Genomic DNA, 16,157 nt, shown 5'->3' on the forward strand with positions numbered 1-16,157 from the left:
TAGAGATTTAATCTCTTCCTGCATAGCTAGCTCCCACTTACTGTTGAACTCACATGACTTGGTCTCTTCGTATGTAAGAGGCTCACCCTCATCTGTAAGCATCACATAATGCAAGGAGGGGTAAAACCTATGTGATTGCCTTATGATTGAGCCAATGTTGTTCTTATAGAGTGAAAATTGGTAGACATGTTTACTACTATTTTTTCCATGCTCACATAGTGAAAAAATAAAAAAACATAAAGTCAAAATGCTGGAAATAATTTTTAGAAACCCGTAAAATACGGTTTTTATGAGAAAAATGGAATTTTTGGTGTCTTCGAGAGGGATAAACCAATACACGTGTACACTTGCGTACACAATGATCAACATTTTCAAGAATTGGGTTTACATCTGGAGGTATATTATTTTCAGCATTTATTGGCTGCTGTAAGCCATTTTCAGCATGCCGTTCACGATGTACAGCACCTTCATTTTCATTTCCAGTACCTGCATTTTCATAATCAACAAGTCTATCTTGATGTCCATGACCTCCTTGTGCTCTTCTTTGTTGTCCATCATCATCTGGCTCAAAAGTAATCGGCTAATCATCAATTTCAGCCTGTGGTACAGCACCATTAGGCTCATTTTCTGAAGTAATAGGTGGCTGCAAATTTTGAAATTTCACCTTTTTCATATCTTCATTAGAGGCTAAAGTACCTTTCAACAATTTTGCCTCATTAAATACAGCATTACGGTATCGAATAATTTTCTTGGATTGAGGTAACCACACTCTGTAGCCAAATTCACCCTCATCACCATAGCTCATGAAAATGCCTTTGATGGATTTTGGGTTAAGTTTGCTCCTTAGCTTATCTCGAACATGCACAAAGGCATCACAACCAAATATACGTAAATGGTCATATGAGGCCGATTTGCAAGACCAAACCTTCTCAAGGATGTCATTATTTAAGGACCTGTTTGGAGAGCGGTTGCAAATGTGAACCACGGTTTTGAGTCTCTTCTCAAAATTCATGAGGGAGATTAGCAGTGGATAGCATGCACCACACTCTTTCACATAAAGTCCTATTATATCTTTCAACCACCCCATTTGAAGAAGGGTTGTAATGAGATGTAGGCTTCTTCTTAATTCCATGTAAGTCACAAAAGGTCTTGAATTCAGTGGATGTGAACTCACCTCCATTATCAGTTTTCAAGCATTTCAACTTTCTACCTGTCTGAGTGGCCACAAATGCATGAAAAGTTTTAAAAGCAGCAAATACTTTACTTTTCTTTTTCAATAGGTATATCTAAATCTATTTGAGAGATTTTTAGAGTTTAAGGTTTAGAAGCTTCTTTCTCTAGAAAAGTGACATGTGTCATTTTGAAGAGACAAGTGTCCCTACACTTTCCATTTTTAGCAAACACTTGTACTTTTTACTTCTGAGCAACCAAGCTCCATATATATATATTGGAGGTGTCTCTTTTCATTTGAAACAAAGGTCTCATGTTGAAATTTCAGTTGCATGCTTTCTACTCTCCTATCTATCTCTCATCCAAGAAGCACTATTTATTTAGTCTTGATCCAATCCAAGCACTAAAGAAGAGAATCAACTTGTTGCTTGAAGATTGCAAAAATTAGGGTGTTAAAACCCTAATTTTCAGAATTGCAACATATTAGCCTTTTTGTAAATGGTTCAGGCACTTGGTGCATGTGGTTTTGTTTCAATAAATTCTTGTCAAAGGGGAGGGACTAGTTTTCCTCTCAACATAATGTCGATTCTCTTCTCTCTCTCTCTCTCTCTCTCTTTCTCTCTAATTTTCATGGTGATAATTGATTGAGTTGGTTAAGTTCAAATTGTTATCATTCTCATGTTCTTCCTTGCGCTTACGTTGGTATCACAGCAAGGACTTTTTCTTTGCAAGAACTTTTTTGGGTGATGATCTTTGAGCCCAACTTTCTCACCATGTCAAGAGGTGAAGAGGAGAATTTTGGTGAATAACTGGAAGGCTTCTGACACTCTGTATCTGTATATTTCCTTGGTTATGAGAAGATATAAAGATACAAGGAGCTAGAAGCTGATCCAAAAATTCAAGCTTTGATGGAGAGAAGGGCTAAAGCATAGTCTGAAGCAAAGGTCTTTGAAGATTTCCTTATCGAGAAGGCTCTTGAGATAGATAGTATTACGGCTGCGAAGGCCTATCTCAGCATGAAAGGTGTCAATGTTATTGATGCAACCAAGTCTATGAAAGGTAACATATTACCTATCATTCGAAGATCCACCCAAGTGGTGGCTTCAAAATCTCATCATACATAAGCTGCCTCCTCTTGTTCCAAGAATCCCTCCATGGAAAAGGGCACAGAGAAAGTCAAATAACTGGCTATTTCTATGGTAGCTGAATCTCCAAAGATGCTTTTAGCAAAATAAAACGATGCTAAAAGAGAATTTAAGTTTGAAGAAAACAGTGTCAAGTTTGACGTTTTCTATGGTAAGAGAGATTCTCAGAAAGCTTTGTCTTTTACTAAAGAGTTTGATACTACCTTTGGTAGTGAAGATTATATAGAAAAATAAAAAATTAGAATGATTAAAATGCATCTAAAGGATGCCGCTTTGAATTGATAGCTCTAAGTTGTTCAAGAGGGAAAGGAACCCAAGTCTTGGAAAGAGTTTAAGGAGATGTTCAACAAAAAGTTTCTGCCTTTATCCTTTGAAGCCAATGTGCGACAAGAATGGGATGAGGTGAAGCAAAGCCATGGATACAATATTGAAACGTATATCAACAGGTTTACATCTATTTCTCTTAAATCTACATCTCTTAATAAAGTTCCTTTCAATATAAAGACTATAAAGTTTTATATATGGATTACGTTCGATAGTACAATGAGCTGTCAAGATGATAAAGCTTGATACTTTGAAAGGAGCCCAAGATGCAGTCTTAGAAGCTGAAGGATACCATGAATGCTTGGTAAAGTCTCAAAAGAAGAACTACAAAGGAAGAAGACCAAGATACTTGACCAAAAGAAGTTAGATAAACAAGAATCAAATCATAAGGATGGAGGTAGACCACCTTTGCCATAAAAAAAGAAGCTAACATGTTAGCAGTTAATAGAATTTATAAGAGAAGGATGATGTTTCTCTCGTGGAGAAAAATGACACATGGTTAATGTCCTAATAAGGCAAAGAAGGAAAACCAGCCCCAAAAAACACCTCAAGTAAATATTGTACCTAAGGAATGCTTGCAATAGGATGAAACTTCGTCAAAGAAAAGAAAGCTTTTTATAGCTTAGGGTAAGATTGATAATCAATCTGTTCTCATTCATTTTGATACAGGGGCTACATATCATATCCTCGGATCGTTGAAACTCTACATCTATCAAAGGAGAGGTTTGGAACACAAGAAATGTTAGGCGTTGCATTTCAAGGAATGGACTTTGAAGGTACTTTCATTCTTGGGTAACTGCAAATTGAGATAGGAGATTATGTAGATTATGAGAGTTTTGCCATGGAAAATCTTGGTCATTGTGATATAGTATTAGGAATACTTTGGCATAGAAGAATAGATACAGCCATTGATTGGAATCAAAATAAGTTTAGATTCTCTTACAAGGGTAAAAATGTATCTTTTGATGTGGGAGTGAAACGAAACTCTATCCCTATCTTATCCCCATGTACAAATTTGTAAAGCTATGGAAAAGTCTATTTCCTCGTACTTGATTTTTATCAAGGATTCTAACAAATAGTCTAAAATTGAAGAGTCCATCTTAGATACAAACGAGGACCGAATGAGTTTTTTAAAGGAGTATGAAGATTGTTTTGCAAACACTTTACCTAGCGACTTACCACCAAAGAGACAAGAAGATCATTACATTGATCTCATTTCTGGAAGCTCACCTCCAAATATGCCACCCTATCGCGTGTGAGTCCTATACAACAAGAGGAGATCATGAAGCAAGTGAATGAGCTCTTGAAAAAGGGTCTAATATGACCCAGTTCCTCACCTTTTTGCTCTCTAGCCCTCTTAGTGTAGAAGAAAGATGGATCTTGGCGTATGTGTGTGGACTATAGGGCGCTCAATAAAAGTACAATTTAGAATAGGTTTCCCATTCTAAGAATTGATGACATCTTGGATAGATTGGATGGATCGAAAATATTTAGCCGGATCAACTTGAAGAGTGGCTACCATCAGACAAGGATTGCTCCTCAAGATATTTATGTCCTTATTTGATGGAATTTTGATGGATCCAGAAAAAGTGAAGGCTATTATAGAATGATCAGAATTGACTAGTATTCATGAAGTTTATGTCAGAGTGCAGTGATGCAGAAGCGTAGGACATAGACTGAGAGAGAGTGAACACAGAGAGGAGAGAGAAAAGGAGACAGTGTAAACACAGAAAATTTGCAGTGTTGTATAAGAGTGCAGAAATATACAAGGGGGTAGAGGAAATATTTGCGTATGTCTTCGACTTGATGACCTTGATCTCCGTCAGCCCGAGCATAGTCTATCTCAGCCAACAGATCTAAAGATCGGAATCTGAAAAATGAACGAATGCTGGAGTGTGCCACAAACCGGCTATAAATAGCCAAAAAATAGAAAATAATTGCACCAAGTCGGCTGCATTAAATGCAATCGACTGCAGTAAATTGGCCGACTGTGCAGTAAAACTGTTTGACTGTAGGCTGCCGCGTGGCACCTGCGCGGTCTGTTGATGTGGTTGCTGACGTGGCACTGCTAGACTCCGGTGTCCACTGGCTGTCCAGGAAATGACTGTCTAACATCCCCTCTCAAATCCTGGACGGGCCAAAAGACTGAGGGATCTGGAATGCTGCCGAAGAAAAGCCTGGGGAAGCGCCTTTGTAAACAAATCTGCAAGATTATTTTCCGTCTTGCAATACTCCACATCAATGGTCCCATCCAGAAGCTTCTCTCGAATGAAGTGATACTGGATCTCAATGTGCTTCGTTCGGGCATGGAATACAGGATTCTGTACCAAGGCAATGCAACTCTCATTGTCGCATCACAGAAGAGTAGGATGAGTCTGGGTGCAGCCAAGCTTCTCCAATAAACTCTGAAGCCACACAACCTCACATGTGGTGGAAGATGCAATCCGATACTCCGCCTCAGTAGAAGAAAGGGTTACCGTGGGCTGCTGCTTGCTACTCCAAGAGATAACAAGTGTATCCAAGGTAAAACAATAACTTGTAGTAGACCGTCGGAGGTCCATATCGCCAGCCCAATCCGAGTCACTCCAACCTGCAAGAACTAGATCGGAAGCATCTGTACCTGCGGGATAAGAAATCCCTAAGTCAGAGGTCCCCCTTAAATACCGAAGAATCAGGGCAGCCTGCCAATGCGCCTGTTTGGGTTCAGCCATGAACCTTGCCAAAAGTCCCACAACAAAACAAAGATCAACACAAGTGTTGAGAAGCCAAATCAAGGATCGAATCAACTGACGGTAGCGTGAAGCATCCATCACGGGAGAATCTGAGTGTGAAGTGGTTTTCCAATTTGGATCCATAGGAGTAGTAATGGGCTGACAAGTCTTCATCTCGAAAGTCACCAAGAGCTCTTGAATGTACCTTTGCTGAGAGATGAAAATCCCCCTTTGAGATTGATAAATCTCGTGACCCAAGAAATGAAGGAGTCCCAAATCTGTCATCTCAAATGCATGATGTAAAGCTGTCTTGGTCTCTCGAACCTTCTGTGCATGATCCCCTGTCAGAATCAAATCATCAACATACAACACAAACAACACACGACCAACCTCGGAAGTGTGCACATAAAGTTGCGGATCAGCCTTGGGGCGTCAATATCCCAACTTTGACTGAAGAAACAAGTCAATCTTCTCGTTCCATGCACGCGGAGCTTGCTTGATGCCATACAAGGCCTTCTTCAACCTGTAAACTTTCCCATCTGAGGATCCAAAGCTAGGAGGTTGCTCAACATAGATCTCCTTCTGCAAGTCACCATTCAAAAAGGCCGACTTCACATTCAACTGATAGATAGGTCATCTCCTATGGCCAGCCAAGGCAAGAACGGCGCGAATAGTCGCCATGCGAGCAGTGGGGGCAAAAGTATCATGGAAATCAATGCTTGGGCACTGAGCAAAACCTTTAGCAACAAGGCGAACCATCGATAAGGTACTTGGTCTTGAAAACCCACTTGACACCAATCGCCTTCTTGTGAGAGGAACGAGGCATAAGAGACGAAGTGCCATTCCTCTCAATAGCCTCCAACTCGGCTTCCATGGCCTTCCGCAAATGATCAGACTGCAAAGCCTTCTTCACTGAAGTGGGCTCATGATCCTGCATAACACGGGTCAACAAACAATATTTGGAGCAAACAAGCTCTGAAGAATGTGCTTGGTCCCTCCATGACCTCCGCGGTCCATCCTGTGGTTCTCACTCCCTGATAGCTCCTGGTCCGTCATATCTCTGAATTGAGCCATCTGATTTGGAGACATATGTGTGAAGATCTCCTGTAGCTCCTCGTCGCTCATCCGTTGACTCATCGCACTAATCTAAATATCCACAAAGGTCACCTGCATAGACAAAAATTAATGTTAGCATAATCAATATAAATCAAGCAAAGCACGGTAATATAAATCTTAAAAAAATGGTCTTACTTAAAAACACATATCTTATGTATCCTTATAAGCGATTCCTCAACGAATTAGCTATCCTTAAGCTCTTCGCTTATCATATGTTTGGATCTCCATCTAAGGTTCACAATGGAAGCGCGCGGGTAGACAAAGCCATCTTTGTATTAGTTCATTTTAAATTATAGTAATCTATGTTCTTCTCATATTTGCTATGTGTTCTCTACTCCTTACTCAGATTTTGTCCATTGTGCCAAATAATTTCTACATGGTATCAGATCCCAAGGGGACTCTGAGGAGTGAAGAGTACTCGAGAGGCAAGTGCTTCAATAGGAATAAGATAAATATAGTCTAATGCATCAAGTAGCAGTGTTGGCACATGAGGTGATGGTGGTGTTATATCGACAATTCAAACACTGAGGATTTTTCCACTAACCTTTAGTGAGGCAAGTTAGATTGTAGAAACTATACTTTGTGAACTTTTAAAATCATAACTATCCTTGATTTTTATGAGCTTCTAGCTCCTTGATCCTTGAATCTCAGAGCGTGTCACGGGCCCAACAAGTAGGAGGCCGAACCTCTCCCGGCGCTCCCCATCTATTGAAGACTTAAGAACATCCATCGGCGGAAGTTCCTCGGGGGTGGCTGGTGGAAGTGAAGACTCGGAATTAGAAGAAGAATTTCCATCAAAAGACTTTGGCTCCAAAGGAACTGTCTCGGGAGCCCAACTCTCCCTTGGATCTCCAAGGATGGGGTGCTCCTCACTCCCCTCTGTGGCCAGAACTTCCACGAACCGCACATCTCAGCTCGTATAGACATCCTGCTTGACGGGATCAAATAGACGATAACCTTGGGACTGGGAGCTGTAGCCAACAAAAACCTGTCATCGAGAAGCCACCTTGAACTTATCACGCTGCGTCTTTGGAATGTGCACATAAGCGTTACACCCAAAGATCCTGAAATAAGAGACATCAGGCTTAGTCCCGAAGTAAGCCTCAAAAGGTGTCATCTTGTCAATGGTAGAAGTGGGAGATCGATTGAGAATGTGAACTGCGGTAGCCACTGCCTCGGCCCATAGAAACTGAGGTGTCTGTTGGTGCTCCATCATGGTGTGCGCCATCTTGATCACACTTCGGTTCTTCCGCTCCAAAATGCTACTCTCTTGGGGAGTGTTGGTGTTAGCAAACTCTTGGTGAATGCCCCTATCTGCACAAAAACGAGCAAACTCATCAAACATAAATTCACCTTCCTTGTTTGAACGGTAGTCCACAGTTTTGTATTCAGCATTCATTACAATCAGTGCAGATTTTCTTCCTTCATTTTCTGCTCTCTCTCTCTCTCTCTCTCTCTCTCTCCCTTTGTGTTCTTGTTTCTTCTTCCGTTGTGCACTCTCACATGGTATCATCACCTAACTGAGAGCACATAGGAGAGCTTCCATTGCAGAGGAGGACACCATCAAGTGCAGCCTTTCTTCCCTCCTTTCCAGCCCTTGGCGGTGCTGTCCAGGCTGAAACGCAGCCTTCCATACCTGCGTTTTGTTGTTTTGCAGCATCATGAGGAGTAGGCGACAGTTTTCTAGGTGTTTGCAGCCTGCGTTTGCATCAAACACAGCCAATAGAAGGTGGTCAATATTAGCAGAGGAGAAGGCGTCATCATCTGGAGGATAGGTGGCAGTTTTTGTCTCCAGGCGGCAGCATTTTCTCTCTCCTCTTGCAGGCGACAGCATCTTCTGGGTCTTTTCTGACATAGGCGGCTCCATCTTGACTGTCTGTTGGTTGCAGACTGTTTGGTGATTGCAGATATATACGAAGATGTCTTATGACCAGTTCTTTGCTGATTCAGAGGATGAGGTCTCTATTCCTTCCTCTGAGAGACGGAGAGACTTTTGTGCTAGTTCACGAGACGACCGGAGGTCACCTAGCCCATTTGACTGAGATCCCTCTATTCCCCGTTCTCTCCATGTTTCACAGAAGGCTCGTTCTGCTGGCCTTCATATGCCTTCCATGGCACCCTCTATACAAGTGCCCGTACTCCCTTCTTTGCCCAAAGAAGACTGGCTTGATGGTTCCAACTACTCGCTTTGGTCATGTAAGATGGAGTGTATCCTTGATACCTTCGATCTTTGGGAGTTTCTTGCCCACCCTATTTCCCGTCCAGTGGAGGATCCCACTGTTGGATCATCAATGGATCGTGTGGCCTTATGGGATCAGCTCAACTCACGAGCTCGATCTTTCCTCTTTATGAGCTTACAGGATTTTGTCCTAGTGCATGTGCGCAGGTTGGGGAAAGCAGCAGAAGTGTGGACAAAGCTTACTTCTTTGTACCATTAGAAGACTTTTGCCCATCGGATTACTCTCGAGAAGAAATTACGGATGCTCGTTGTTGATGATTCTTCTTTCATGAAGGATCATATCAACAGGTTGGAGGACATGAGGGATGAGCTTGCGTCCCTTGACAAGATAATCTCTTCCGAGGATATGGCCATGATTCTTTTGACTCAGCTGCCATCTCCCCGTTTTGATGTCTTCTACACCAGCCTTCTTACATCGAGGACCCGTGAGTAGCTTCTATGGGAGCAGCTTGCCCCGCTTGTTTTGGAGCATAACGAGCGCGCCAAAGAGGTAGCCAGTGGATCCATCTCCATCAAAGCTTTTGTTGCAGGTTCGAGAGGGGGGGACACAAAAGAAAGGGAAGTCACAGCCTAAAAGATAGGAGAGTTCTTCAGGTTCTGACTCCGACTCGGAGAAGCCTAAATGCCCATATTGTGGGAAGGGGACACATCTAGAGGAGAAATGTTGGAAGAAGTACCCTCACCTTCGTCTAGGAGCGAAGGATGGAGCTAAAACATCTGAGCCTTCTACCTCTACTCCAGCGGTTACCCATGAGTCAGTGTTCCTTCATATTGTTGACTTGGAGGAGCCTTCTTTAGTGGTTGCCTCATCTTCTGAGAGGCCTTGGCTGGTTGATAGTGGAGCTTCTAGTCATATGACTCCCCGAGGTGATTTGTTGCAGGATCTATGCCCTTCTGAGGGTTCAGTCACTGTTGGTGACATTGTTTCGGTGCCTTTTTGTGGTGTTGGCACTTTGCCTTTATTTCCCGACCGCGCGTCGAGCTCCCTTTCCCAGCCTCTTTATGTTCCTGACTTGGGCTTTCCACTCCTCTCAGTCTATGGCCTTACTAGGCTTGGTACCCGGGTTGTCTTCACCGAGTAGGCCGTTTGTATTGAGGATTCTTTTGCAGGGGCTGTTATTACGACAGGTTGGCAGGAGAGCGGGCTTTATAGGCTCCATTACCCTTCTCTTATGCAGGGACCTCTGAGGCAGCTGTCTATTGCTACACCCGTTCCCACTTGTGCACCCTCTTTTCCACAGGTTCCTTCCCATCCCCCACCCTCTCCTCTGGTGGTTCCCTCGTACCCCCCATTCCTTTCAGAGGGGAACGATCTCGGTGATGTGGCTGTGGATTTCCTGGCCCCTACTGTTTTAGAGGGGGCTTCCTAGGATCGCGAGGAGTTTCTTCATCGGCAATCTTCATCGACGGACTTCATCGACCTTGGTATTCCTCTTACCACCCCAGGATCCGTTTCTCCCTTGGCCTTTCGCCACATCCAGGATCTGAGAGGGGGTATTAGCAGTCATGTTTGTCATGCCTTGTCATCTCCTGCCTGTGAGCCTCGGTTTGAGTCAGACGAGGACTTTAGGAGCTCTGACTTGTCTATCACTTGTTTTGACGGAGGAGGTAGCTCATTCTAGAGCACTCAATTTATTGCATTTCAGTGCATTTTCTCCTCCAGTCGGGATTTTATGTGCATTTTCCGGGGCAGTTTCTGCATTCTTCAGCCTGCCTCACTTGTCGGACATTGTCCATCCTTTCCGGGATTTTTCTGAGCATTCCTGGCATTTTTACCAGTATTAAATGCTGGTCGGACATATTTATGGCCTCAAATTTCAGGTCGGCCAGTTTTTGGGTTTTTTGGCTATTTATAGCCATTTCCCACTTGGCAGTCGGTTGTATTATCATCTTCCCTCCTTCTTTGGTAGGCACACACTCCGACTCCGTCATCTTCCTCCGTCTTCGGCGCTGCCGTCATCATCAGTCTGATCTGGTGCCCTCACTGACACTTCGGGCTGCGTGCAGGGATTGATTAGTCCACGGTTTTGTATTCAGCATTCATTACAGTCAGTGCAGATTTTCTTCCTTCTTTTTCTGCTTTCTCTCTCTCTCTCTCTCTCTCTCCCTCTGTGTTCGTGTTTCTTCTTCCGTTGCGCACTCTCACAGAAAGAGAAAGGAAAAGGCAAGAAGATAGATGATAGCAAGGAAGAGAAGAAGGATAGTCAGCCTAAGAACGACAATGTAAAAATTGAAGAGGTGAATGTAGTCACTCATGACAATGATAGTGGGAGTGATGTGCTCTTTGTCTCTTCACACTTTGGTGCACATGCTTTACTTGCAAATACGGATGATGACATGCATACCTGGATTCTCGATTTAGGTGCTTCCTTTTATGTCACCCCTCATCGTGAGTGGTTCTCCGTCTATACAAGGGGTTGACATGGTGTTGTCCATCTTGGGGACAATATGCATGTGATATTTCAGGTATTGGCAGTGTGCAGTTACAGTTTCAGCATGGCTCTGTCTTTACACTTCAGCATGTACAGCATGTACCCCAGCTCAAGAAGAGCTTGATTAGCACATGGCAGCTAGATGATGATGGTTTTCATACCACCTTTGGTGATGGAAAATGGAAGATCTGTAAGGGATCTAGGGTTATTGCTAGAGATTGCAAGATTGATACCTTGTATCCACTTCATGTATCTAGTGTGCGTGACCGTGTTATTACTGTGACCGAGCAGCCAAGCGTTTCTTTGTGGCATGGCCGGTTGGGACACATGAGTCAAACAGGAATGAAAGTGCTTTCTCGTTTGGGTTACTTGCCTTGTCTTCGTTATGCTGATTTTGAGCATTGTGATCATTGTATTTATGGCAAACATGCACAAACGTCTCACAAAGAGTCTCTTTCTTTTAAATCTTCTCCTCTAGAGTTAGTACATTCAGATGTATGTCAAATGCTAGGATTATCTTTAGGGGGAAAGAAATGTTTTGTTACCTTTGTCGATGATGCTACAAGGAAAGTATGGGTTTACCCTATTTGTAGCAAGGATGAAGTGCTTGACAAGTTTAAAAAATTCTTGGCATTGGCTGAAAATCAGACAAACAAGATACTTAATTGTCTTCGCTCTGACAATGGTGGGGAATATGTGTCCAAGGCCTTTCAGGCATATTGTGACAGCAAAGGGATAAAGAGGGAGCTCACTGTCCCTCATAATCCACGCCAAAATGGAGTTGCAGAGCTTATGAATCGGACCATACAGGATAAGGTCCGTACGATGTTGTCTCATACTGCATTACCCTATGGTTTTTGGGCAGAGGCTGTTATGACAGCCGTTCACTTAATTAATCGGTCACCAAACAGGTCTTTTGGGGGGGGGGGGTTTTGGTTGGTGCAAGCCACCTTCATCTGCTCATCTGAAAGTGTTTGGCTGCGAGGCTTTTGTGCACATTCGTAAAGAAAAACAGAGTAAACTTGAGCCAAAGTCTTGTAAATGCATTTTCCTAGGATATGGTGACGAGGGTGAAATGGGTCATAAATTATGGGATCTCGAGAAAAGGAAAGTAATATGCAGCAATGACGTTATCTTTCGGGAAGATCGCATGCACAAACAACCCGAAAAGACTGAGGAGGTCTGCAGGGTTGTATTCTGAGAAGAAATACCTTTTGGATAGCAAATTGTGCCTGCTGTACAGCAACAAATACGTGCTGTAAATGAACGTGTAAATGCAGGAAATGATCAGCCAACTATTTCCCATGATAATGAGCCACTATATGTGCAGGAACATCCAAGACAACAAGCTGTTAATGCTGATTTGTAGGCTGAAATTCCAAGACAACATGCTGAAAATGGAAATTTGCAGGAACAGCTAGCAAACAATGACCATTGGGTTAGGAGTTCGTTGGCTACTAGACAACCTGACAGATTTGTTCCTGGTGCAAACAATGTGTGGCTAATTATGTCATGTTGATATAGTGAACCGTCTTGCTTCAAGGAAGCAATGGATAGACAGGACAACAAGAAATGGTATAAGGCCATGTTGTCAGAGATGGAATCTCTTGAATAAAATGGCACTTGGGACTTGGTGCAGTTGTCTAAGGGGCAAAAAACACTTCTATGCAAATGGGTTTACAAGATGGTCACTTCTGGTTCCTCCCCAAAGTACAAAGCGAGATTGGTTGCAAAGGGGTACAAGCAGGAGCATGGAATTGACTTTGATGAGATTTTCTCTCATGTAGCCAAGATGACTACATTGAGAACCATTTTGGGCTTGGTTGCAGTTGAGGATATGGAGCTCATATAGATGGATATAAAGACTGCGTTTTTACATGGTGATCTGCATGAAGATATCTATATGTAGCAGCCTGAAGGGTTTGTTGAACAAGGGAAATAAAAACTGGTATGTAAACTCAAAAGGAGTTTGTATGGGCTGAAACAAGCACCAAGAGAATGATATCATAAGTTTGATACATTCATGCAGTCCCAAGGCTTTCATAGAAGTCAAGTGGATCACTGCTTGTACACCAAGAAGGCAGCAAATGGCAGCTTGATTATCTTGGTTTTGTATGTTGATGATATGTTGATTGCTGGCAGGGATACTCATGCCTTGGATTCATTGAAGTAAAGTCTTCATGGCAGCTTTGACATGAAGGATCTTGGTGATGCAAATCACATTCTTGGCATGCGAATACTCAGAGATAGATCGAAAGGCTTACTCTATCTATCTCAGCAAGAGTATATCTCCAAAGTTTTGCAGTGTTTCAATATGGAGGGGGGGAAAACAATTGGGGGTTCCATTGCCTCTATATGTGAAACTTAGTGTAGAGGACAAACAACCCTACATCTGATGATGAGAAGACTGAAATGGCCAAGATACCATATGTTTCAGCTGTTGGCAGTTTGATGTATGCTATGATTGTTACACGTCTTGACATTGCCTTTGCAGTGGGAGTGGTTAGTAGATACATGGCAACCCCTGGCAAGAAGCATTGAGATGCAGTGAAAGGTATTATGAGATACCTCAAAGGCACAAAGGAGTTGTGCATCTACTTTGGAAAGCCGAAGGGATCTGTTGTTGGCTTTACGGATGCAGATTATGTTGGTCATGCGGACTGTAGGAAGTCCACTTCTGGGTATGTGTTTACTGTCACAAGAGGAGCAGTCTCTTGGATCTCCAGGCTACAAAAGTGTGTTGCATTGTCTACTACAGAGGCAGAGTATGTGGCTGCCACTGAGGCATGCAAGAAGGCTTTATGGCTTTCACGTTTGGTGGGAGAGCTTGACATTTCAGAGTTACCTGTTCTCCATTGTGATAATTAGAGTGCTATTATGCTAGCACGGAATCCTGTCTTTCATGCAAAGATAAGGCACATACAGGTGAAGCACCACTTTATTAGAGATGTACTTGACAGCAAGAGCATTGAGCTTGTCAAAGTGCATACAGATGATAATCCTGTAGACCTTCTCACAAAGGGTCTTCCGGCAGAGGGGTTTGCTCATTGTCGACAGATGATGGGAGTTGGATAGATATTTGTATTTCAGCTTTGTACATACCTAGACTTAGCTGATTCTTTTCTCCTCTTCAGGCACATTGCCTTTAGGTAGGAGGTTGTTGGGAATAAAGACCTTGTGCTTTTAAATGTGCTTGGGTGTGAACACACCCTTAGGACTTGTACTTACACATATATATCTATCTAAAAACCTAAAGGTACTGTCTCGTCATTGTACTTAAAAACATGCTCACTCTCGACTCTGCTCTATCTCTCTTTGCGCGTAATGACTGTCTGTCTCGATCTCTGTGCCAAACCCGTCACTACACGTGTCATTTTGAAGAGACAAGTGCTCTTACACTTGCCATTTTTAGCAAACACTTGTCATTTGTAGACTCTACTTTTCACTTTTGAGTATCCAAGCTCCACACCTATATATTGGAGGTCTCTCTTTTCATTTGAAACAAGGTCTCATGCTGAAATTTTAGCCACATGCTTTGTACTCCCCTATCTATCTCTCATCCAAGAAACAGTTCCTATTTTGCTTGATCTAATCCAAGCACTAAAGAAGAGAATCAACTTGTTGCTCGAAGATTGGAGAAATTAGGGTTTAAAAAATCCTAATTTTCAGAATTGCATCAAATCAGTCTTTTTGTATATGGTTCAGACCCTTGGTGCCTATGGTTTTGTTTCAATAAATTCCCGTCAAAGGGGAGAGGCCGGTTGCTCTCTCAACGTGGTGTCGACTCCTCCCCCCCCCCCTCCCAAAAAAAAAATTGATCGAGTTGGTTAAGTTCACATTATTGCTATTCTCATGTTCTTCCCCATGCTTACACACTTTTCTCTCTTCATCTCTCTCTTTTACCATGTAAGCTTGGGGGAAGCCATGGCTGGCTGAGAGAAGTTAGATTTTTGCCATTTTGAAAAAGGAATAGTCATTTCTGGGCAATAGAGAGCAAGGACAACAGTGTGATTCATGCTGAATTGGTCATTGCATGTGGGCATACAGTGGTGTTTGAACATGCATACAATGTTTTGTGGACATTCAATCATTGTTGTGGATGTATTTAGCATTGACATACATGTTGGTACTTGTTATGAGTGCAATTAGAACAGTTTTGTCGTGAGAAAAGCTAAGATTGGTGAGAGCATTTTGACAAATGCATCAGGGCAATATTTGACAGGGTTCTATGTCCGTACAGTGAGGATTTGAAGCCAAATCAGTGGCTCAACTGCCATATTTTAAGGGCTTGTAGGTTTGGGGAATGAGCCATTTAGGGTATCTAGAGCTGGCTTACTACCATACTTTCAGGGTTTGTAGGCTGATTTGGAATGAGCCAAATTAGTGCCTAGTGTACTGCTGTATTTAGAGTCACATGGTGATGTTGTCAAGGCTATTAGCTAGTATAGAAGTTAGTATAACAAAAATCAGTAGGGGACCAGTGATTTGTATGCCAAATTGTCATCCGTTCCCATAATCTAGGGTGGAGTGAAGTTTTTTGGGGGGGTGAGGTGGGGTGGGTTGAGCGGGGTTTTTTGAGGTGAGGTGAGGTGGGGTGGGGTTGGGGGGTTTTTTGAGAGGCGGGGGGGACGGGGGGGGGGATGAGGGTGTGCCGTGCCGTCGGGGGGGTGAGATGCGGTGGGGTTGTGCCATGTTGTGGGGGGGGGGGAGGGGATTTTGCCATGTCGTGGGGGGGCGGGGGGTTAGGGTGTAGCGGGGTTATCTTAGGGGAGGAAGGTGCGCTATGTCGTGGGGGGGTGGGGTGGGGGGTTTTTTGAGAGGCGGGGGGGGGGGGGATGAGGGTGTGATGTGTCATGGGGGAGTGAGGTGGGCTGAGCGGGGTTTTTTGAGGTGGGGTGGGGTGGGATGGATGGAGCGGGGTTTTTTTTGGGGGAGGGGGGGGGCAGGGGGTTGGGTGGAGCGGGGTTTTCTTAGGGGGGGGAAGGTGCGCCATGTCGTGGGGGGGTGAGGTGAGGTGGGG

At 43.3% G+C, this 16,157-nt stretch overlaps 1 protein-coding gene across 3 annotated transcripts in view; it reads left to right on the forward strand.

The window, feature by feature from the left end:
• LOC148020597 (ABSCISIC ACID-INSENSITIVE 5-like protein 2) overlaps positions 1–16,157 on the forward strand; it is a 52,799-nt gene that overhangs the window by 9,476 nt on the left and 27,166 nt on the right. Inside the window, exon 3 of one of the 3 annotated variants that reach the window (XM_087698379.1) lies at positions 3,309–3,387. The exons of the other annotated variants lie outside the window; for them this stretch is intronic. Coding sequence (XP_087554505.1) covers positions 3,309–3,338 — 30 coding nt within the window. The 3' untranslated portion in view covers positions 3,339–3,387. Of the gene's footprint in view, positions 1–3,308; positions 3,388–16,157 lie in introns of those variants that run through there. 3 annotated transcript variants of the gene reach the window in all.

This window comes from Lygodium microphyllum, chromosome 18, assembly GCF_053477565.2.
Source record: "Lygodium microphyllum isolate KBCC chromosome 18, Lygodium_microphyllum_v1.1.10, whole genome shotgun sequence".
In the NCBI taxonomy this organism is placed as follows: Eukaryota; Viridiplantae; Streptophyta; class Polypodiopsida; order Schizaeales; family Lygodiaceae; genus Lygodium; species Lygodium microphyllum.